General features: G+C 36.1%; 1 protein-coding gene across 1 annotated transcript; it reads right to left on the bottom strand.

The window, feature by feature from the left end:
• Positions 1-6,882: 6,882 nt before the first annotated feature.
• MGAT4C (MGAT4 family member C) lies at positions 6,883-19,282 on the bottom strand. The gene is made up of 3 exons (XM_040234471.1): positions 19,136-19,282; positions 10,616-10,763; positions 6,883-8,783 (listed from the first exon to the last, which is right to left on the bottom strand). Exons 1-3 carry the CDS (start codon positions 19,280-19,282, stop codon positions 7,642-7,644), a joined length of 1,437 nt encoding a protein of 478 aa, XP_040090405.1. The 3' UTR covers positions 6,883-7,641.
• Positions 19,283-22,870: the final 3,588 nt, after the last annotated feature.

Below are 22,870 nucleotides of genomic sequence, written 5' to 3'. Positions count from 1 at the left end.
CAACGATATTTTTCACAGAACTAGAACAAATAATTTCACAATTTGTATGGAAATACAAACAAACAAACAAACAAACAAACAAAAAACTCGAATAGCCAAAGCAATCTTGAGAAAGAAGAATGGAACAGGAGAAATCAACCTGCCTGACTTCAGAGTATACTTGCAATGCTACTATCATCAAGATTGTATGGTACTGTCACAAAGATAGAAATATAGATCAATGGAACAAAATAGAAAGCCCAGAGGTAAATTAACACACCTATGGACACTTTATCTTTGACAAAAGAGGCAAGCATATACAATGTAGAAAAGACAATCTCTTTAACAAGTGATGCTGGGAAAACTGGTCGACCACTTGTAAAAGAATGAAACTAGAACACTTTCTAACACCATAAACAAGAATAAACTCAAAATGGATTAAAGATCTAAATGTAAGACCAGGAACTATAAAACTCCTAGAGGAAAACATAGGCAAAACATCCTCTGACATAAATCACAGCAGGTTCCTCTATGACCCACCTCCCAGAGTAATGGTAATGATAGCAAAAATAAACAAATGGGAACTAATTATAACTAGAAGCTTTTTCACAATGAAGGAAACTATAAGCAAGGTGAAAAGACAGCCTTCAGAATGGGAGAAAATAATAGCAAATGAAACAACGGACAAAGAATCTCAAAAATATACAAGCAGTTCCTGTAGCTCAAATACAGAAAAATAAACGACCCAATCAAAAAATGGGCCAAAGAACTAAACAGACATTTCTCCAAAGAAGACAATCAGATGGCTAACAAACATATGAAAAGATGCTCCACATCTCTCATTATCAGAGAAATGCACATCAAAACCACAATGAAGTAACATCTCACACTGGTCAGAATGACTGCTATCAAAAAGTCTACAAACAATATATGTTGCAGAGGGTGGAGAAAAGGGAACCCTCTTACACTGTTGGTGGGAATGCAAACTAGTATAGCCACTATTGAGAACAGTGTGGAGATTCCTTAAAAAAGTGGAACTAGAACTGCCATAGTTCAGTTCAGTTCAGTCGCTCAGTCATGTCCGACTCTTTACGACCCCATGAATCGCAGCACGCCAGGCCGCCCTGTCCATCACCAACACCTGGAGTTCACTCAGACTCACGTCCATCGAGTCAGTGATGCCATCCAGCCAGCTCATCCTCTGTCGTCCCCTTCTCCTCCTGCCCCCAATCCCTACCTGCATCAGGGTCTTTCCAATGAGTCAACTCTTCACACGAGGTGGCCACAGTACTGGAGTTTCAGCTTCAGCATCAGTCCTTCCAATGAACACTCAGGACTGGTCTCCTTTAGGATGGACTGGTTGGATCTCCTTGCAGTCCAACAGACTGTCAAGAGTCTTTTCCAACACCACAGTTCAAAAGCATCAATTCTTCGGTGCTCAGCCTTCTTCACAGTCCAACTCTCACATCCATACATGACTACTGGAAAAACCATAGCCTTGACTAGATGGACCTTAGTTTGCAAAGAAATGTCTCTGCTTTTGAATATGCTATCTAGGTTGGTCATAACTTTTCTTCCAAGGAGTAACCGTCTTTTAATTTCATGGCTGCAGTCACCATCTGCAGTGATTTTGGAGCCCCCCAAAATAAAGTCTGTCACTGTTTCCCCATCTATTTCCCATGAAGTGATGGGACCAGATGCCATGATCTTAGTTTTCTGAATGTTGAGCTTTAAGCCAACTTTTTCACTCTCCTCTTTCACTTTCATCAAGAGGCATTTAAGCTCCTCTTCACTTTCTGCCATAAGGGTGGTTTCATCTGCCTATCTGAGGTTATTGATACTTCTCCCGGCAATCTTGATTCCAGCTTGTGCTTCTTCCAGTCCAGCGTTTCTCATGATGTACTCTGCATAGAAGTTAAATAAGCAGGGTGACAATCTACAGCCTTGACGTACTCCTTTTCCTATTCGGAACCAGTCTGTTGTTTCATGTCCAGTTCTAACTGTTGCTTCCTGACCTGCATATAGATTTCTCAAGAGGCAGGTCAGGTGGTCTGGTATTCCCATCTCTTTCAGAATTCTCCACAGTTTACTGTGATTCACACAGTCAAAGGCTTTGGCATAGTTGATAAAGCAGAAATAACTGTTTCTTTTTGGAACTCTCTTGCTTTTTTGATGATCCAGCGGATGTTGGCAATTTGATCTCTGGTTCCTCTGCCTTTTCTAAAACCAGCTTGAACATCTCGAAGTTCGTATTTCATGTATTGCTGAAGCCTGGTTTGGAGAATTTTGAGCATTACTTTACTAACGTGTGAGATGAGTGCAATTGTGTGTTAGTTTGAGCATTCTTTGGCATTGCCTTTTTTAGAATTGGAATGAAAACTGACCTTTTCCAGTCCTGTGGCCACTGCCATACGACCTAGCAATGCCACTGCTGGGCATACTCACGAAGCAAACCAGAATTGAAAGAGACACGTGTACCCCAATGTTCATTGCAGCACCATTTACAATAGCTAGGACATGAAAGCAACTTAGATGTCCATCATCTGACGAATGGATAAGAAAGCTGTGGTACATATACATAATTGAATATTATTCAGCTATTAAAAATTCTATATTTGAATCAATTCTAATAAGGTGCATGAAACTGGAGCCCAGTTTACAGAGTGAAATAAGTCAGAAAGAAAAACACCAATACATTATATTAATGCATATATATGGAGTTTAGAAAGATGGTAATGATGACCCTATATGTGAGACAGTGAGAGACACAGATAGAAAGACTTTTGGACTCTGTGGGAGAAGGCAAGGGTGGGGTGATTTGAGAGATAGCATTGAAACATGTATGTTACCATATATGAAATAGGTCACCAGTCCAGGTTCGATGAATTAGACAAGGTGCTCAAGGCTGGTGCACTAGGATGACCCTAAGGGATAGGGTGGGGAGGGAGCTGGTAGGGGGGTTAAGGATGGGGAACACATATACACCCATGGCTGATTCATGTCAATATGGCAAAAACCACTACAGTATTGTAAAGTAATTAGCCTCCAATTAAAATAAAGAAATTAATTTTAAAAAGAAGAAGAATTCTGAAATAAAATAGAGAAGAAATTCAAAGCAGTAGAAATGCAAGCACAGAAACTCAGAGTAGTCAAGGAGATAAGCCACCTGTGTCCTAAGTTTGAACATCATTGCCTGGGTAATTTATGTCAGTACACTGGTCGCTTTTGCCAGCAATGGAAAATAAGCCAGAGAACAGGAAGTCAGCATTAAAATTTTTTTTGAAAACCATGGTTCTATGAGCTCAATAAAGATTCTGAGAAAAATTTTAGAAATACAAAAAGCCTTTTTTTTTATTTTTTCAAAGTAAATTAATTTAGGTTTCTTAGAAAAGAAATGGTCATTAATATTTACAGTGGAAATGTTAGGAACAGATGTTACAAATTTTGAATAACATATCTAAAATCATAGATTAGAATGACAGAAATATAATATATTTTGATTTTTGGAAGGCATTTACATAATCCTACATGACATTCTTTTGGACATAATATAAAAAAGGTGGAACATTTCTAATGAGTATTGAAGTTTATGATTCCTGTTGATCAGAGTGAAGGCCTATGGTAGAGTGTAGAAGGACCAAATCCTTTTAAACTCGTATAACATGGCTAAAAAAAAAAAAAAAAAAGGAAACATAAGTTTCTTGATGAGTTTACATTATCTGATCATCAGCTCTAACACCCAACAAGGTAAAATTATTCCAATTTCACAGATGAGGGAACTGAATTTCAAAGAAATTAAACAACTTTTCTCATATCTAGAAGTTAGTAATTGCAAAATTGGGTGTCAAACTTAGATCTGCACAACACTTCCACTGTATCTCCTATGAGGACAAAAGACACATATTAAATTTGTGGTAGCATACATTTGGGAGAAGGCAATGGCACCCCACTCCAGTACCCTTGCCTGGAAAATCCCATGGATGGAGGAGCCTGGTAGGCTGCAGTCCGTGAAGTCGCTAAGAGTCAGACACGATTGAGCGACTTCACTTTCACTTTTCACTTTCATGCATTGGAGAAGGAAATGGCAACCCACTCTGGTGACAAAAAAAATAACAGTGTTGAATTAATGGATATATTGATAAGGCAAAAGTAGAGAATTACATTATCTTCAACTGTAGGAGGAGATTGCAAGTAGTGTTTGCAATGTTAATTCTAGGTGCCATGTTCTAAAGGGCATGTTGCAAGCTGACAAATATTGAGTCAAATGTGCCATATGAACATCTAGAAGAACAAATGCTTTCCCTGCCATATCTTATATTTCATGTTTGTTTCATTTATATACCATTATTGTACAGTTTTGCTATGATAGCTTTATAAAAATTCCCAAAGAATATTGCTCAGTAAGAAATGGAATGTTCCTGTGTCATAAGTGCAAATGTATGACAGAAACAGTTCTAAATGACATATTGGTTTCCACATTATATTTTATAATTGGAAAACATCTGATTTATAAATTGCACAGGGTTACCACTTTTCAATAAGAATGTAAAAGTGCTTGCATTACAAGTTTTATGTATTTTTTATTTCCACCTTTATTATTGCTGCTAAAATATGTATTTTCTAAAAATGTTTATTCTTCAATTTGTATTGTGCTTTAACAAGATGCTTTTCTTTGATTTTCATAAATACTGAAAAGACTCTTAAGAATTTTAAGCATAAGTAATGTTTCAGTAGTTTAAAGTATACAAATCAAGATTTTTTTTATGGTCATACCATATTTTGTGCTTGAAACCTGTCAGTATCTAATTTTATAGCAATTAAATAACTCAATAATTCATGTCACATTCCAGTCTTTTTCAATGGACATTTGCAAAAAGAATTTGATGTGTTTTTAAAATTACTGCAAAGAGAGAGATCACATAATGCTTAATAACAGAATATAATTAAACTTCCCTTTCTTGCTTTGTGTTTCTGAGACAAGATTACTGGAGTCTTATTCATTTTAAAACATAGGATTACACCTTGAACCATGTAAAGATAAAGAATGTTTGGTCAGATATTTTTTGAAAGAGAAAGGTTACTTGTACCACTGATCCATAATGGAGAAGCTTTCTTTGTCAAAGTCTTTTCCTTAGAAAGTTGACCCACGGTCAACCTGTAATGAAAACAGAGACATTCTTAGGTGATTGATCAGTTTAGGCTATCCCAGTTTTAGTAATGAAAAGCTCAAATTTAAGATGAAATTTGACCTCAGTAGTTCACATTTGCATTTGTAATTTTCCAGCAAAACTCCATTGAAGTGATGTTTCTTGAGGCATTTTCCAGAATTTAATGTCAATGGTTGGCCTTTGTGAACACTCTCAGAAGAATATGTAAAAGTTAACAACTCACCTTACAGAGTCTACCTAGGTCTTGGTATTATATGTCTCTGTTGTGTACCTTTTATCCTTGAAAGTACAGAAAAAAAGGTTATTTCTAATTTCTAAGATGTGTGTAGAATACTATACAGTTAGCCAGGTAATAAAAGAGAGAAAAGTCAAGAATATGGAGTATCTTTAAGTATCTGGCAAGCATCTTCCAAATCAAAATAAAGGTAATAGTTTAGTGGCAGGCATGCGTGTTAAGTCTCTTCAGTATTGTCCTACTCTTTGTGACTCCATGGACCATAGCCCACCCAGCTCCTCAGTCCATGGAATTCTTTAGGCAGGAATACTAAGAGTGGGCTGCCATTTCCTTCTCCAGGGGATCTTCATGACCCAAGGATCCAACCTGCATCTCTTATGTCTCCTCCTTGGCAGTTTATTGGCAGTATTTTTCTTATAACTTTGACACTTAAATGTGCCACAGAATATTATACATTCACTGTTTTCTCAAATACTGTAGCAACTGTGTGCAAAGAAAGTACACATTAGCTATTGTATCAATAAAAAATTCTTAATAATTTTATCTGAGTTTCTAATTTAATTTATTTGAATAGAATTAATAAAATATTTTCCAGTTTTTTCTTAGACTCTATCATACAAGTGATTCCTAAGAATTTTGTTTCAGGATGGAAAGAAGAACAAGAGGAATTCCTTGTCTTCTCATTATCCCAAGTCTCGTATTTCATCTATCTCTCCATATTGTATATGTTGTACATTCATCTATATACTAGTATATTTATTTGTCTTCATGAGCTTGAGTTAACTCTGGGAGATTGTGAAGGACATGGAAGCCTGGTGTGCTGCAGTCCATGGGGGTCACAAAGAGTTGGATACAACTTAACGACTGAACAACAATAAACAATAAATCACTTCATCTTTGCTGTTTGTCAAAAAAGAAAAGGATGAGACAAGCTCAGGACATTCTGAAAAAACAATGATTTTAGGATGCACTAATATAGGTGTCCTGAATTGCTTTAATGACTCTATGGTGTAGACATTATGGTGAAGTCCCTCACAGTAAAATTTAGACAAGTTTGCTTACCATTTGGGTGCATATATCACCAGAGTATCATTTAGGATACTTCAGGATTATTTTATAGAATGACAACATGACTTATGGAAAAATTATGCAAGCTATTTTCAGATAGAATAACTTTTTAACTGAGACTCATGTACCAGAGAAACAAGAGCATAAATTATGTGAAGACCGATCTCTACATAAGAGAAAGAACATAGTCTGGATATTAAAACATTTGATCTCTCATCCTGGACTTGCTATGAGTGTAGAAAAAATGACTGATTTCTGTTTCTTATGTTCTTCCTTCATAAAATGTCCATTTGAACTCCAAAAAAGTATATGATAAATCACAAGGATTTTAAGCATATGAATTTTAATACAAACATATAAAATCAATTTCAAAAATTTTCTGCATATACTGAAAATGTTCATTAGGAATGGAATAACCATAAGCCTTCTCTATTTTTTTTTCTATTAAATGCAGGTACCCAATGGAACCTGAAAATATTGAGCATAACCTTTATTTTTGCAAAAGGGACCCTGGAAAAAGAGTGCTGCCCACAGAAAATTTATTGACAGTAGGTGTTCAAATTTTTGTACATTGAACAATTTCCCCTCCTATATAAATAATCAGGGGAGGATATTTTAAAGTTTTTTTTCTTTTTTTCATCACCTCAGTGACACACAAAATTCTGTTGTAAAGACATCACTTCTATGAGGAGGTATTCATTGTAGATGTACAGAAGTCTATGGTAACCTAAGTTTACAAGAAAAACAAGACAGATTATCATTCTAACCAACTGCATAGTCACAGAGATGCTTAATAAAATTTATCTGATGATATAATGAAATAAATTCTTGACTAAGTGCATACAGTGGGAACTATCTTTCACGATTCATCATTGAACAAACCACATTTTCTCATTTTAAATCCTTCATGTTACCTTTTTGACATGCAGATGAAATTTTGAAAGTAACACAAAAACATTAAAATATAACAAAAGTATTATTAACTATGAACTGATACACAGCTTCAAAAATATGTGTGCATAAAAGTAAAAGTATGCTGATAATGAGCAGATCAAAACTGCCAAAATGACTGACTTTTTAATTATCCAATCCATTGCTTTCCCTCTAAAGGACAAAGGGAGCAAAAGAGGAAGTAGCAAAGCAGGAAACAGGAAGACCTGCTTCAGTAACTGGACATATTGATTTAATTGGCTAAGAAGTCCAAATGCTAATACTCCTAATAATCAGCCATTCCTTTTGTGTTTTGGTAACATATATCCTCATACAATGTATATCAAATGGAATTTTTTGATTTACATCAGATACTTCAAAATTTCCATTTCTGAATTCTCCTAGTTTAATATAAGTAACACATTGTCTATTTTGTTTAAAATATCTAATATTCCCCCCAACATCTAGAGCTCCATGATGCAAAATATCATTTTGTCGATCTTCTGTTCCAGTATTCACTTTAATTCTTTTGATTACAATTGGTTTTTCAAATATAATCACAAAGACATCTCCTGTCGAAGGTGGTTTCCCCCAGAAGTAGTCATCAACACTACTGTAAGCTTTGCTTGCATCATAATTTTCAAAAACACTCATGTTGGTATATAGACTTGCAGGAGGGTTATCTGGGAGGTCAAATGGCTCCTCTTCAAAATCATCATCCTTCAACTTATTCTCAGTTCCTTTATATGATGAATAATAACCCATGTGCTGAAAGAGAGATGGTTTAAAACGAATCACATTTTTCTGAGCTAACAGACTCCGGAAATGAGTCAATAGCCAATCACAAGGCATTTCTTGATAAAACATTAATAAAAAATGTGCCAAACGTGGGAGATCATGAGAATGATAAAGTTTTCCAATATAGCCAAGCTTAGAGAACTCAAGGGTTACCCAGTAAGTTCCTTCTAAGGATGCAATGACTTTCTTGATGGCAGTTAAGAAATTTTTTGAACAACGAACATCATCTTCAAGCATTATATAATAGTATGAAATATTGGCACAAAAGTTGAGCAAAAAAGCATAATCTACATTTTGCTTGGAACGAAATCTGACTCTATCTTCTGGGTCATTGTAATTTCTTTTAAGGCCACTCAGGATTGGGTAATATTCCTCTGGAGCATGTATAACCATTAACCTTCCAGCAATAATATGGTGGGCAAATTTCTGTGTAATATCTTGCAGCATGACCTCACGCCAGGATGAGTTAAAGTCAGCTAGATGAACCACCACTGAAATTTCCTTCAATTCTTCATAGCTGGATTGCTCAAAAATTGACTTGATTGTCTCAAGTAAATAGCTTCCTTTTTTTCTTCTCACTGATGAAAGTCCAATTGTAAGAAATCCTGAACAAAAGAATCCAGAATGAAGACAAATTAAAGGTGAAACTGGGTTTTGAATAACACAGAAAAAAGAAAAAAAAAAAGTTCTTTTCCCCTTAGGCCTTCTACTCTATTAAGTACATCTAAGTGAATGATCATATATAGAACATTTTGTGAATAGAGAATTATGCTAAATATACAAAAGCTTCCCAGGTGGCACAGTGGTAAAAACTGCCTGCCAGTGGAGGAGACACAGGAGTAACCGGTTCAATCCCTGGGTCAGGAAGATCCCCTGGAGGAGAAAATGGAAAATTACTGCAATATTCTTGCCTGCTCTTACTCTCTGTTTTGTATTACCTCTTTAGTATAAAGCAGTTGGAAAAGGAAATGGCAAACCACTCCAGTATTCTTGCCTGGAGAATCTCATGGACAGAGGAGTCTGGAAGGCTACAGTCCACGGGGTCTCAAAAAGTCAGACACAACTGAGTGACTAACACACGCAAACTCTCTATTTTATATTGCCTCTTTAGTATAAAGCAGTTGGTATACGTGCTAGCACACATTTGTAAATTTAGTATGGAAAGGGATTAGTAATGTGTGAACAAAGGTGGTGCAATAGATGAAAATTTTAAAAAATAGTGTCAGTCTTTGAAATTGGGAGGAAGTTTAAGAGAAGTAGACATTTGAAATGGAAGAAAAAAGATTTAAAGAAAGCTAAACTATTGCAATTTTTCCTCAACCTGGTGATCACAAACTCACTTGCATAAACACTTCTTAACAGAGAACTCAATTTTTGTGGTCTCCACACCACCTACTAAGAAGTTCATGATATCACTGTGTATCACTGATTCTAAAACATATTTTTCACATAGAAATATTTTAAACTCAGGTTGTATATCACAACTGATAGCATCTTACAACTTAAACTTGATGATGCTTGTACTTTCTTAGAGGTACATCAATTAGATCATGATATTTTCTATAATTTATAATGTCTTGAAATTCATGAAATGTAGTATGTTACTTCTTGGGTCAAAGTTCCTGTAGTGGATTGAATAATTGCTTCCAAAATTTCATGTCTATCTGGAACTTTAGACTGTGACCTTATTTGAAAATAGTCTTTGAAGATGCAATTAGTTAAAGATCTCCAGATGAAATCATATTGGATTTAAGTTGGGCCATAAATTCAATGACTAATTTCCTTATAAGAATGGGAGAGAACAGAGAGAGACAAAGAAGGGCCATGTGGAGAGAGTAGCAGTGATTGCAGTTTTGCTACAACTAACCAAGGAATGCCAAGTGCGGCTAACACCTGGAGGAGGCAAGGAAGGGTTCTCCTCTAGCTGGAGTCTGGTGCTGCCAGCATCCTGGCTTCTGAATTCTGGCTTCCAGCAATGTGAGAGAATCCATTTCCATTGTTTCAGACTACTTAGTTTGTGACCATTTGTTATGACATCTTAGGAAACAAATACAATGACTTTCATTACTTCAAACTGGTGGCATGTCATGAAACCAATGTTTGAAAATGTATCACTGTGGGAATAATTATTTTTAAAAGCTAACTTAAAAAAGTTAAAGTGAATTGTTTTTTCCTAGTCTCCCTACATGAATTCTATAGCAAGCTGTTAAAAGCTTCATGTCACAATTAGGCATTTAATTTTTTTGGTGTTGTTAATAATGAAATTGGATTGGTCAATAACTGAATTTGTGAAGAAACACTGAATGTTTCCCAATATATATATTATGTTAGTAAAGCCCATAAATTTCTTTTTATACAAATGAAGCGTATTATCATTATTTTAAAACAAAGTATTTTATTGTTATTGATTTTAAAAGTATAAGTATACTTTACTTACGCTTTCTTTGTAAAGGCATGACAGCTAAGTAGCGATAGGTGACATTGAGGGCTCCTGAGAAATTAGACAAATCTTTGAAAGTATGCATGTAGTGTTCTGGACTCAGCTGATGTGTAGATGTTTCCCTTAAAATCTGTTTGTCTCCTTCCTGAATGCCAAGAAGGAGGAAGAGAGAAATAACAGATGGTCATGGATTAAATAAACTTTTTCCTTACACAATAATAATAATTATATATATATATATATATAATGGGCATATATATCTGATATACAATATTTTGTTGTCGTTCAGTCGCTCAGTCATGTCCAAGTCTTTGCAACCCTATGGACTGCAGCACACCAGGATTCCCTGTCCTTCACCATCTCCCGGAGCTTGCTCAAACACACGTCCATTGAGTTGGTGTTGTGATGCCATCTACCCATCTCATCCTCTGTCATCTCCTTCTCCTCCTGTCTTCAATCTTTTCTAGTATCAGGGTCTGGAGAAGGAAATGGCAACCCACTCCAGTACTGTTGTCTGAAAAATCCCGTAGATGGAGGAGCCTGGTGGGCTGCCGTCTGTGGGTCGCACAGAGTTGGACTCAACTGAAGTGACGCAGCAGCAGCAGCAGCAGCAGCAGCAGGGTTTTTTCCAATGAGTTGGCTCTTTGCATCAGGTGGCCAAAGTATTAGAACTTCAGTTGTAGTAGCAGTCCTTCCAATGAATATACAAGGTTGGTTCCCTTTATGTTTGATCTCCTTGCACTCCAAGGGACTCTCAAGAGTCTTTAATATGGGCATTATATAAATATCAGTTACTGGCATTAGAAGCTGTAAATAATTATTTTTCACCTGAATTCTAGATTCTGTTCACTATTTTCCACTTTTTATTTTATGCTTACAGTTGCTTTTCTAAAGCATACATTAATAATGGCATTCTTTTGATTAAAAAAATTGAAAACTCCCACTGTTTTCATGTTAAAATTGAAATTCTTTACAAGAATCTTCAAACTTGACAGTGATCTTTACAGTTTCATGTAAAGCCAATTCTCACTAGATTCCCCATAACTGACTCATATTAACTACTTACTCTTCTTCAAGTCCTGTCAAATAAAAGACCACACATTATTTCTAAGATTTTGGAATTTTAGAAATGATTAGCAGGATTCAACAGTGAACATAGTGATTGGAGTTTGAATAACTTATTAACTAAGAAGTGTTAGTCAGTCATTTATGTAGCCACTATAATCGAAGGCTATTGAGAACGGACAGCCATGGTCTTTGTGAAATGATAGTTTGTTTTACAAATATCTTTAAGATATCTTCATTAAGAGACATTAATACCAAATGTTCAAGGAAATGTCTTTAGACTTTGTACGGGTCTTTCCCATGATGTTTGCTTGTTGCTTGTGAGTGTAGAGGGGGAGAGGGAGTGTCCTGATGAAAGTGAAGTTTAGATCTTTTATATTTAAAAACTTTAGTATCAGTTTGATAATGGAATTATGTCATACAATCTTCAGGATGGTTTATATTCAAGAAGATATTCCTATTCAGCTTAAAAATATCCTGCTAACAATTAATTGCTTCCCTTTATCTCCCTCTGATATAAATTCAGTTGTAGATTTTGATTATCTAATCATTTGACCAGCGTCTGTCTACAATGTGGGAGACCTGGGTTCGATCCCTGGGTTGGGAAGATCCACTGGAGAAGGAAACGGCAATCCACTCCAGTACTATTGCCTGGAAAATCCCATGGACAGATGAGCCTGATAAGTTACAGTCCATGGGGTCGCAAAGAGTCGGACACGACTGAGTGACTTCACTTTCACTTTTCACTTTCTATTAGTTATACATTACTAGCAACATGATGACCTGCTTGGCTTTTGTATATAGTTTATTATCACTGGTAGAATATTAGGACAACCTAATTAGATTTTTTTTTTTCTTTTCTCGCAAAGTATCTCTTGTGCTGTGTGAGTTCTGTGGATATTTCGACTATTGAGTATAGGATTGGCAGGTCAGGTATGAGCAATGCCATTAAGACAACAGAGCAAGTAAATGTATTAAATGAATTTGGTCCTCATACTATTTGACTGTGGTCAATGAAACTTTAATCAATTAAACATTATCCAAAAATATTAGAAAGGATTCAAATATGAATTTACTTTAGTTGGAACATTTACTGCTTTATTTCAAATTCAAATATCAATGGAAAAGATGACTAACTCAAAGTTTTAAATCTATGGCCAGGCTGAAATCGTCAGAATAAAAGTTGAAACAGTGAACATTGACTGGCAAGAACTTTCAATCTGGTCCTTCATAAATGAATATGCATTCTGTATATCCTTTCTGTATATTAAATTATGTTTATGAGCCTATATTTGCTTTTTAATAGTGTATTTCTATATTTTATATTGCCTTGATAATTTGGACAAAGAAAATACTTTATTGTGATTTATAATGTGTTTGCCATCTATAAGTTACAGAATTTTAAAATAAATGACATTAAACTTGGGAGGCTAGTTGTATAAATGCACTAATATCCATTGAATTCTGATTATTTTAAATTAATTGGACATAAATATTTTCATCTTTGTATTTCTGAAAACCTAAAAAAAATCATGAAAGTTTTAAAATGAGCAAATTTAGGATTTTCAAAAGGTAACTGGAGACTCAATTTTGCATTATCTACTTTAATAGTAAATATTATGTCCATATTTAATAGGATCTAGAAAATATATTTATGAAAATCAGGCAGTAGTCACAATACTGAATTCATTTTACCATTCTTTTCTTATTTGATGTCACATTCTAAAGGAAGTGCAGGATACTGAATATCTCTTTAAGAATTCTATCTTGAACATGTAAAAATCCAGACCTTTTCTGTGATAAGATAGGGTACATTCATCCTGATTGAAGGACATAACAGAATATAAGATGAAATGAGACATATGAAAGCACTTTATTAAATTCTCAAGAACAAGTCTTTACACTTTTCAGCATAAATAAATAATACAACTTTCACCTGAGTCAGCCTTGTTGGCTGCTTTCCAGAAGCATCTACCTGAACAGCCAGGCTCTCCCTGGATACCTTCTTTCTATAGCTACTATGCTGTAGTGTGTTTTTCAGTAATAAGACAAAGCTTTATGACAATCATTTTCTGGATGGGAATGAAATTCAATGGACTAGCTACAGGCTAAATATATACCCTAGTGGCTACTTTGAAGATGCTCACAGCTGAGAGGCTAAGTTGATTGGGCATGCAGTGTCTCTTCTACTTAGTTTGCCTTGTAATACAATTTGTCTATTATACCGAACTTGGCTTTCTTTCCTACTGAAAGGCACATATGCCTCTATCATGTACACATTAAACTAAGCTGTTATACGCTCAGGATTTGGGGCCATGGATTTTCTAGCAAGAAGAGTAGAATACATGTGCTAAATAACCCTAGAGGCCTTATTACTGTAATTGTTTATCTGAGTTCTCTGAATTATAACTATAATTTCCTCCTGATTCTAAAAAAACCCAGCAGACTCCCCTGGTGGTCCAGTGGTTAAGACTGTGCTCCCAATGTAGAGGGATGGGGCTCAATCCTGTATCAGGGAACTAGGTTCCTCATGCCACAACTAAGAGGCCAGTTTTCTATGGATATTAACATATTGCTTAAAATTCTCCAAGCCAGGCTTCAATAATATGTGAACTGTGAACTTTGAGATATTCAATGTAGTTTTAGAAAAGGCAGAGGAACCAGAGATCAAATTGCCAACATCCACTGGATCATCGAAAAAGCAAGAGAGTTCCAGAAAAACATCTATTTCTGCTTTATTGACTATGCCAAAGCCTTTGACTGTGTGGATCACAGTAAACTGGAAAATTCTGAAAGAGATGGGAATACTAGACCACCTGACCTGCCTCTTGAGAAACCTATATGCAGGTCAGGAAGCAACAGTTCGAACTGGACATGGAACAACAGACCAGTTCCAAATAGGAAAAGGAGTACCTCAAGGCTGTATATTGTCACCCTGCTTATTTAACTTATATGCAGAGTACATCATGAGAAACGCTGGGCTGGAAGAAGCACAACTAGAATCAAGATTGCCAGGAGAAATATCAATAACCTCAGATATGCAGATGACACCATACTTATGGCAGAGAGTGAAGAAGAACTAAAGAGCCTCTTGATGAAATTGAAAGAGGAGAGTGAAAAAGTTGGCTTAAAGCTCAACATTCAGAAAACGAAGATCATGGCATCTGGTCCCATCACTTCATGGCAAATAGATGTGGAAACCGTGGAAACACTGTCAGACTTTATTTTGGGGGGGCTCTAAAATCACTGCAGATAGTGATTGCAGCCATGAAGTTAAAAGACGGTTACTCCTTGGAAGGAAAGTTATGACCAACCTAGATAGCATATTCAAAAGCAGAGACATTACTTTGCCAACAAAGGTCCGTCTAGTCAAGGCTATGGTTTTTCCAGTAGTCAAGTATGGATGTGAGAGTTGGACTATAAAGAAAGCTGAGCACTGAAGAATTGATGCTTTTGAACTGTGGTGTTGGATAAGACTCCTGAAAGTCCGTTGGACTGCAAGGAGATCCAACCAGTCCATTCTGAAGGAGATCAGCCCTGGGATTTCTTTGGAGAGAATGATGCTGAAGCTGAAACTCCAGTACTTTAGACACCTCATGCAAAGAGCGGACTCATTTGAAAAGACCCTGATGCTGGGAAAGATTGAGGGCAGGAGGAGAAGGGGACAACAGAGGATGAGATGGTTGGATGGCATCACCAACTTGATGGACATGGGTTTGGCTAGACTCTGGGAGTTGGTGATGGACCGGGAAGCCTCGTGTGCCACCGTTCATGGGGTCGCAAAGAGTCGGACACGACTGAGCAACTGAATTGAACTGCACTAATCACATTGTAGAAGAACAATTTTAATGTAATTGTACATGAATACAATGAATATTTAAAAGTTTATACATATTAAGCCTTGGGATAAAATTTGGTCCAAAATGTAATTTAGGTAAAAAACATCCTCTAGTAAAGAGTGAATACTTAATAAAAATATTGTCACTAAATTTTCAAAATGGGGGCATGCTTACACTTAATATCCATTTTAATTTACTTTTTCTAACATAAGTAAATATTTAAAAATAAATTCAGTTTTTTAAGCTAAGAAGATATTTCTTCTCTGTACCAGGGATGATTTGTAGATCTGATTAGATATATATGGACTTCCCTGGTGGTATATGGCTAATGTAGCCAGATTTCATTTAGAAAGTACTCTTTAGTAGAGCTAGTTCACTAAATCACACTTTTAAATAATGTGGGTAGGACTGATGTTTAGACAGAAATGTATAAATAGAGCAATAGAATTTGACCTTATCGTATGTACTCTATTATTTCTTATATATTTTCTGGTGAATTGAAGTGGTTCTCTTCCAAAAGACATAAAGATGTTTGCTGCATATAATATTTTGTCTACTTAAAGTTAAATATTGAAATTGCACTTGAAAGAGTCTTATCATCACTAAATGCAACAAGCATCCTACCAATACCATGTTTTTGATTTGCAAGACGTGATTTACTTTCACCAGTACACAGAGATGCAAGAAATAAATGTTTATTACAAAATTAAATCATTAATCAAGAGCTCCTCTGATTAATTTACAATCTTAAATTCTCTTAATTAAAAATAGCTGGATCACCTAGGTTTTGCTCTATTGTTCTTAAATTTCATAAACCTAATAGTCAGGTTAAAAAATCTAAAATGCATATTACTAGTAAGTCTTTCCAGTTTGGTATGTTTAACTGGATCATGCCTAGTCAAATTCTATTAACTGTGGTACCTTCAATATGGTGAATTGACTAAGGATGGTAGAATTAGACCTATACTTGAAGGTAAAAGCCCACTATATTAAACCTATAATTGAAGGTAAAAGACATAGGCAGAGTCAAGATCTAGGAATGTGACAGAATTTCACCATCTAAGAACAATGCTAAGGGAGGCAAGATGCTTTACAGAAGACCTCCTAAGAAAATCTGTACCAACTAAGATCATTTGTTTGGCTTGTAGGATATAGAATAGTATCTGGCAAGTAACTGGTAGTTACTAAATCATTTTCAATTAATAAAATAAAACATTTTACTAGGAAATGATCTTTGAAGTTGTTGTCAGAGTCTCTCTAGTTAAGCTATTAATTGAAAGTTTTCAGCATGCTTTTATGAAAGAAAGTACTTTCCAGTTCTCTGTATGTTCAACGGCTTTGTTTTTCTGAAATATGTAAACAGGAATAATTGTACAAGTATTAGAATTTTCTCAGATATCTTAACATCAATTATGATGGAAAAAGTAAATAAGAATAATGACCATAATTATTCTCATTAGACATGAATTATGTGACAATCATAACAAAAATAAATAATAGAGACATATTGAGTTCTCACAATTAGTCAGAATGTGTCTTTTCGTATACTTTCATAATTCACTTAAAATTCATTCAGGGAATTTCCCTGGCAGCCCAGTGGTTAAGTCTCTGTGCTTCCATTGTAGAGAGCATGGGTTTGTTCCCTGGTCAGGAACTAAGTATCTATAATTGTGTGGTGTGGCCAAAAAATAGAAAACTACTCCCCTAAAAAAAAAAAAAAACCCACAAAATTAGGGACTTCCTTGGTGTCCCAATGCATATCATTAGTAAGTTTCTTCAGAGGTTAAAATTCCACACTTCCATTGCAGGGGGCATGGGTTTGATCCCTGGTTGGGGGCTTCTCACGTGGCTCTAGGGGTAAAGAACCTGCTTGACAATTCAGGAGATGCAAGAGATAAGCATTTGATCCCTGGGTCAGGAAGATCTCTTGGAGGAGGGCATGGAAACCCACTCCAGTACACTTGCCTGGAGAATCCCATGGCCAGAGGAGCCTGGATACTCCGTAGAGTCATAAAGAGTCAGACAAGACTGAAGCAACTTAGCATACATGCATGTACAGGGGACCAAGATAACTGCATGCTGCCAGACTTGAGGAAAAAATCTACTAACTTACTAATTTTACTTTTTTTAAACTATTGACTAGTTTTCACATTCTTATCTTTAGTTCTTGACATTCTTTATTACTTTTTAGTGACTATAAGGGTAAAACATGGTGGTCATGTACAGCTATTCAAGATCCAAATGAGATGTCACACATTAATAAAGCATTCCTTCTTAACAAAATAGCACACTTAGTATCATTAATTAGACAATAGGATTTGAAAATTTTTGATAATATAGAAAAGTAAAGAAAGTAAGGAGTTCAGTTCAGTTCAGTCGCTCAGTCGTGTCCCACTCTTTGCGACCCCATGAATCGCAGCACGCCAGGCCTCCTTGTCCATCACCAACTTCCGGAGTTCACTCAGACTCACGTCCATCGAGTCTGTGATGCCATCCAGTCATCTCATCCTCGGTCGTCCGCTTCTCCTCCTGCCCCCAATCCCTCCCAGCATCAAAGTCTTTTCCAATGAATCAACTCTTCTCATAAGGTGGCCAAAGTACTGGAATTTCAGCTTCAGCATCATTCCTTCCAAAGAAATCCCAGGGTTGATCTCCTTCAGAATGGACTGGTTGGATCTTCTTGCAGTCCAAGGGACTCTCAGGAGTCTTCTCTAACACCACAGTTCAAAAACATCAATTCTTTGGCGCTCAGCCTTCTTCACAGTCCAACTCTCACATCCATACATGACCACAGGAAAAACCATAGCCTTGACTAGACGGACCTTAGTTGGCAAAGTAACGTCTCTGCTTTTGAATATGCTATCTAGGAATAACACCTATAAAAATTTGTTTAGTCTATTTACAGGTGACTCTGCCCAGTTCCACTTATAAGTGTATTTTTTTCAATAAATATATAATATACTACTATGAGCTTCCCTGGTGGCTAAAGAATCTGCCTGTCAATGAAGGAGATATGGGTTCCATCCCTGGGTCAGGAAGATCTGCTGGTGAGGGAACTGACAACTCATTCCAGTAGTCTTGCCTGGAGAAGCCCATGGACAGAGGAGCCTGGTGGGCTACAGTCTATGAGGTCATAAAGAGTTGGACACAACTGAAGGACTAAGCACACAAACACACACACAGACATACAATTTCATGTTTGGGAACGCATGTACACCTGTGGTGGATTCATGTCAATCTATGCCAAAACCAATACAGAATTGTAAAGTAAAAATTAAAAATAAATAAATTAATTAAAAAAAAGAAAAAAAAAAGAAAAAAAAATAATTCAGATAGGGATGATAGCTAACTTATTTATAATTAGATGTGCATATTTGCATTAAATATAGCATATAGCATTAAATACAGCATTGGAACATGAGCCAAAACAATTATACTATTGACAATATATAATTGATATAAAAAAGTAGCTAGATAGGAAAGATATATGTTATAATATTGCTCAGACTAAGGCTATTTCAATATTCTGGGACTGAAGTTATGTTGCAAGTGGACTGTCTTGTTTGACTTATGCCTTACTTTGAACAACAAATAATCAACCTCCAAGACTTACCATAACATAGCTATCTTCAATGTACAAGTTCATAAACAGAAGGAAAATGACAAGAACTCCCAAGAATGAGACAGTAGAACGTTTTCGCAGGCATCGCATTTTATCTAGTATATCAAAAATATGTTTCACTTGGTGAAATTTAAGCATTCTCTCCTGTGGAAAATAGGCACAGAATTACTAACAATTAATTATGCATGTAAACATTTCTTCACCATATCTATCAATAGGCCTTTATAAAATTTTACTCTCCAGATATTTGAACCAAAATTGTTTACAGTTTCACCATAAAAGTTGGCATAATTTATCAAAACATTAACAAAGATAATGCAGTGGTTTATCTTGATGTAGTGTAAGTAAAAGTGAAAGCACAGTTATTTCTGAACAAATAAATATTGGTAACAATAATGTAAGAAAATAATAGTCCCCACTGCACATGGTGAATGCAACCATGAAATTAAAAGACACTTCCTCTTTGGAAGAAAAGCTATGACAAACCTAGACAGCATATTATAAAACAGAGACATTACTTTGCCAACAAAGGTCCATCTATTCAAAGCTATGGTTTTTCCATTAGTCATGAATGGATGTGAGAGTTGGACTATAAAGAAAGCTGAGCTCCAAAGAATTGATGCTTTTGAACTGTGGTGTTGGAGAAGACTCTTGAGAATCCCTTGGACTGCAAGGAGATCAAACCGGTCCATCCTAAAGAAAATCAGTCCTGGGTAGTCATTGAAAAGACTGATGCTGAAGCTAAAACTCCAATATTTTAGCCACCTGATATGAAGAACTGACTCATTTGAAAAGACCCTGATGCTGGGAAAGATGGAAGGCAGGAGGAGAAGGGGACAACAGAGGATGAGATGGTTGGATGGCATCACTGACTCCATGGACATGAGTTTGAGCAAGCTCCAGGAGATGGTGATGGACAGGGAAGCCTGGTGTGCTGTAGTCCATGGAGTCACAAAGAGTCAGCTATGACTGAGGGACTGAACTGAACTGATGAGAAAGAATGAAAATAAAAGAAAAACAAACATTAAGGTAACATCTACCTCCCCATATTATAATGTAATAAAAATAGAAGACACTAGAAGTTTGGGGCTAGTACTGATCTCAGAGTAGGTCCACTGAAAAGAAATATAGGGAGAAAATTTGAGTGAGAGAAAGAGAAGTCACAAAGGAAGTTAAAGTTTTGGGTTGAGTCCACACAAAAACTCAGTTATAATTGCTTTGTTAATTTTCCCAGTAATTCTTGCTAAATCAGTATAAATCCTGGAGCCACATATCAACATTGCCTTGCTCAATCTATTGTTTACAATGATTTATGGATTACATAAAGCCAAAATGGAGTTGGTAGGGTTAGTGGAAACCTAATTATTTTCCATTTCACTCTTCTACATTTTGTGATCCACTACAATTACAAATTCATTTAGATTACTGATATTTAAAAAAATTATGTAGAAAACCTAGAATGATCAAAAGGTTAGTGGAATCATATTTTGTCCATAAGCAACGATTTTTGGAAATTATGCCTTGTTGAGTTATATACTATGTCTTCTTGGGTTCTGCTTTAGGATGAAGTATTTATGGGCATAAAGAACTTCAGGAGGTGAAAAAGGCCTGTACCTCAACCTTTACAACAATGTCTAGAACATATCCAGCTAACAATGTCTCTTCCATGAATTAATGCAAGAAAGCATTTCTGAATCTTTGAAAATTATAAGAAAGAAAATGAGGAATTGTGAGAAAGGAATGTTAATGAAAGCCCATTTTCTTTTGCCATATTCTTCTTGAGAGTTATTTTTTCTTGATTTGTAGCTATAAATATATGTGTAGAGATGCACATATATTTTTTTTGTATAATGTTTTAAAAAAAATTCTTCCCTATCTTGATATCAGATAGACAGTCTCATTTATTTTCTTCCGTGTTTTTTTGCTTGTTTTAATAAACAGACTTTTGTTAGTACACCTGGAATTTATCTTTGTGTCTCTTATGAGGTGAAAGTGAAACAATTTAGCTTTTCCATATGTAGAGCTGTGCACTGTGAACTGCTCACAGTTCACTGGCAATAGTAATAATAATATTTCCACTCTAATTTCAAGGGAGTGGGGAGGTATAATCTCCTGTGTACTGAGAAATAAAGAAAAACTGGATACTGGAAAACAATAATGGATTAATGAAACTATGAGCCATGCTATGTAGGGTCATCCAAGACCGATGGGCCATGGTGGAGAGTTCTGACAAAATATGGTCCACTGGAGAAGGCAATGGCAAGCTGCTTCAGTATTCTTGCCTTGAGAACCGCATGAGCAGCATGAAAAAGCAAAAATATATGATATTGAAGGATGAACTTCCCAGGTCAGTAGGTGGCCAATATGCTACTGGAGAAGAGTGGAGAAGTAATACCACAAAGAATGAAGAGATGGAGCCAAAATAAAAACAACAGCCAATTGTGGATGTGACTGGTGATGGAAGTAAAGTTGGATGTGGTAAAGAACAATATTGCATAGGAACCTGGAATGTTAGGTCCATGAATCAAGGTAAATTAGAAGTGGTCAAACAGGAGATGGCAAGAGTGAATGTCAACATTTTAGGAATCAGTGAACTAAAATGGACTGGAATGGGTGAATTTAATTCAGACAACCATTATATTTACAACTGTGGGCAAGAATGCCTTAGAAGAAATGGAGTAGATATCACAGTCAAAAAAAAAAAAAAAAGAGTTCAAAATACAGTACTTGGGGGAAATCTCAAAAAGGACAGGATGATCTCTGTTGGTTTCCAAGACAAAACAATCAGTATCACAGTAATCCAAGTCTATGCCCTGACCAGTAATGCTGAAGAAGCTGAAGCTGAATGGTTCTATGAAGATCTACAAGACCTTCTAGAACTAACACCCCCAAAAGATGTCCTTTTCATTATAGGGGACTAGAATGCAAAAGTAGGAAGTTAAGAGCTACCTGGAGTACCAGGTAAATGTGGCCTTGGATTACAAAATGAAGCAAAGTAAAGACTAACAGAAAGGCAATGCCAAAGAATGTTCAAATTACTGCACAACTGCACTCATCTCACATGCTGGTAAAGTAATGCTCAAAATTCTCCAAGCCAGGCTTCAGCAATATGTGAACCGTGAACTTCCAGATGTTCAAGCTGGTTCTAGAAAAGGCAGAGGAACCAGAGATCAAATTGCCAACATCCACTGGATCATCGAAAAAGCAAGAGAGTTCCAGAAAAACATCTATTTCTGCTTCATTGACTATGCCAAAGCTTTGACCTTATGGATCACAATAAACTGGAAAATTCTGAAAGAGATGGGAATACCAGACCACCTGACCTGCCTCTTGAGAAATCTGTATGCAGGCCAGGAAGCAACAGTTAGAACTGGACATGGAACAACAGACTGGTTCCAAATAAGAAAAGGAGTACATCAAGGCTGTATATTGTCACCCTGCTTATTTAACTTATGTGCTGAGTGGTGGTGGTTTAATCGCTAAGTAGTGTTTGACTCTTGCGATCCCATGGTCTGTAGCCTGCCAGGCACCTCTGTCCATGGGATTTCTAGCCAAGAATACTGAAGTGGGTTGCCATTTCCTTCTCCAGTGGATCTTTCTGACCTAGGAATCGAACCTGGGTCTCCTGCATTGCAGGCAGATGATTAACCGACTGAGAATTACATCATGTGAAATGCCAGGCTGGATGAAGCCCATGCTGGAATCAAGATTTCTGGGAGAAATATC

The sequence above is a fragment of the Oryx dammah genome, unplaced genomic scaffold (assembly GCF_014754425.2).
Source record: "Oryx dammah isolate SB20612 unplaced genomic scaffold, SCBI_Odam_1.1 HiC_scaffold_29, whole genome shotgun sequence".
Classification (NCBI taxonomy): Eukaryota; Metazoa; Chordata; class Mammalia; order Artiodactyla; family Bovidae; genus Oryx; species Oryx dammah.
This window is presented reverse-complemented; position numbering and strand designations above follow the sequence as displayed.

Excerpts from the sequence above, each read along its gene's own strand:
- MGAT4C (XM_040234471.1), bottom strand. The coding sequence starts at position 19,282 with ATGCTTAAATTTCACCAAGTGAAACATATTTTTGATATACTAGATAAA. Across the intron at positions 10,764-19,135 it reads TTGAAGATAGCTATGTTATG|GAAGGAGACAAACAGATTTT; the intron begins GTAAGTCTTGGA and ends CTTGGCATTCAG. Across the intron at positions 8,784-10,615 it reads CATGCCTTTACAAAGAAAGC|GATTTCTTACAATTGGACTT; the intron begins GTAAGTAAAGTA and ends TCTTTTGTTCAG.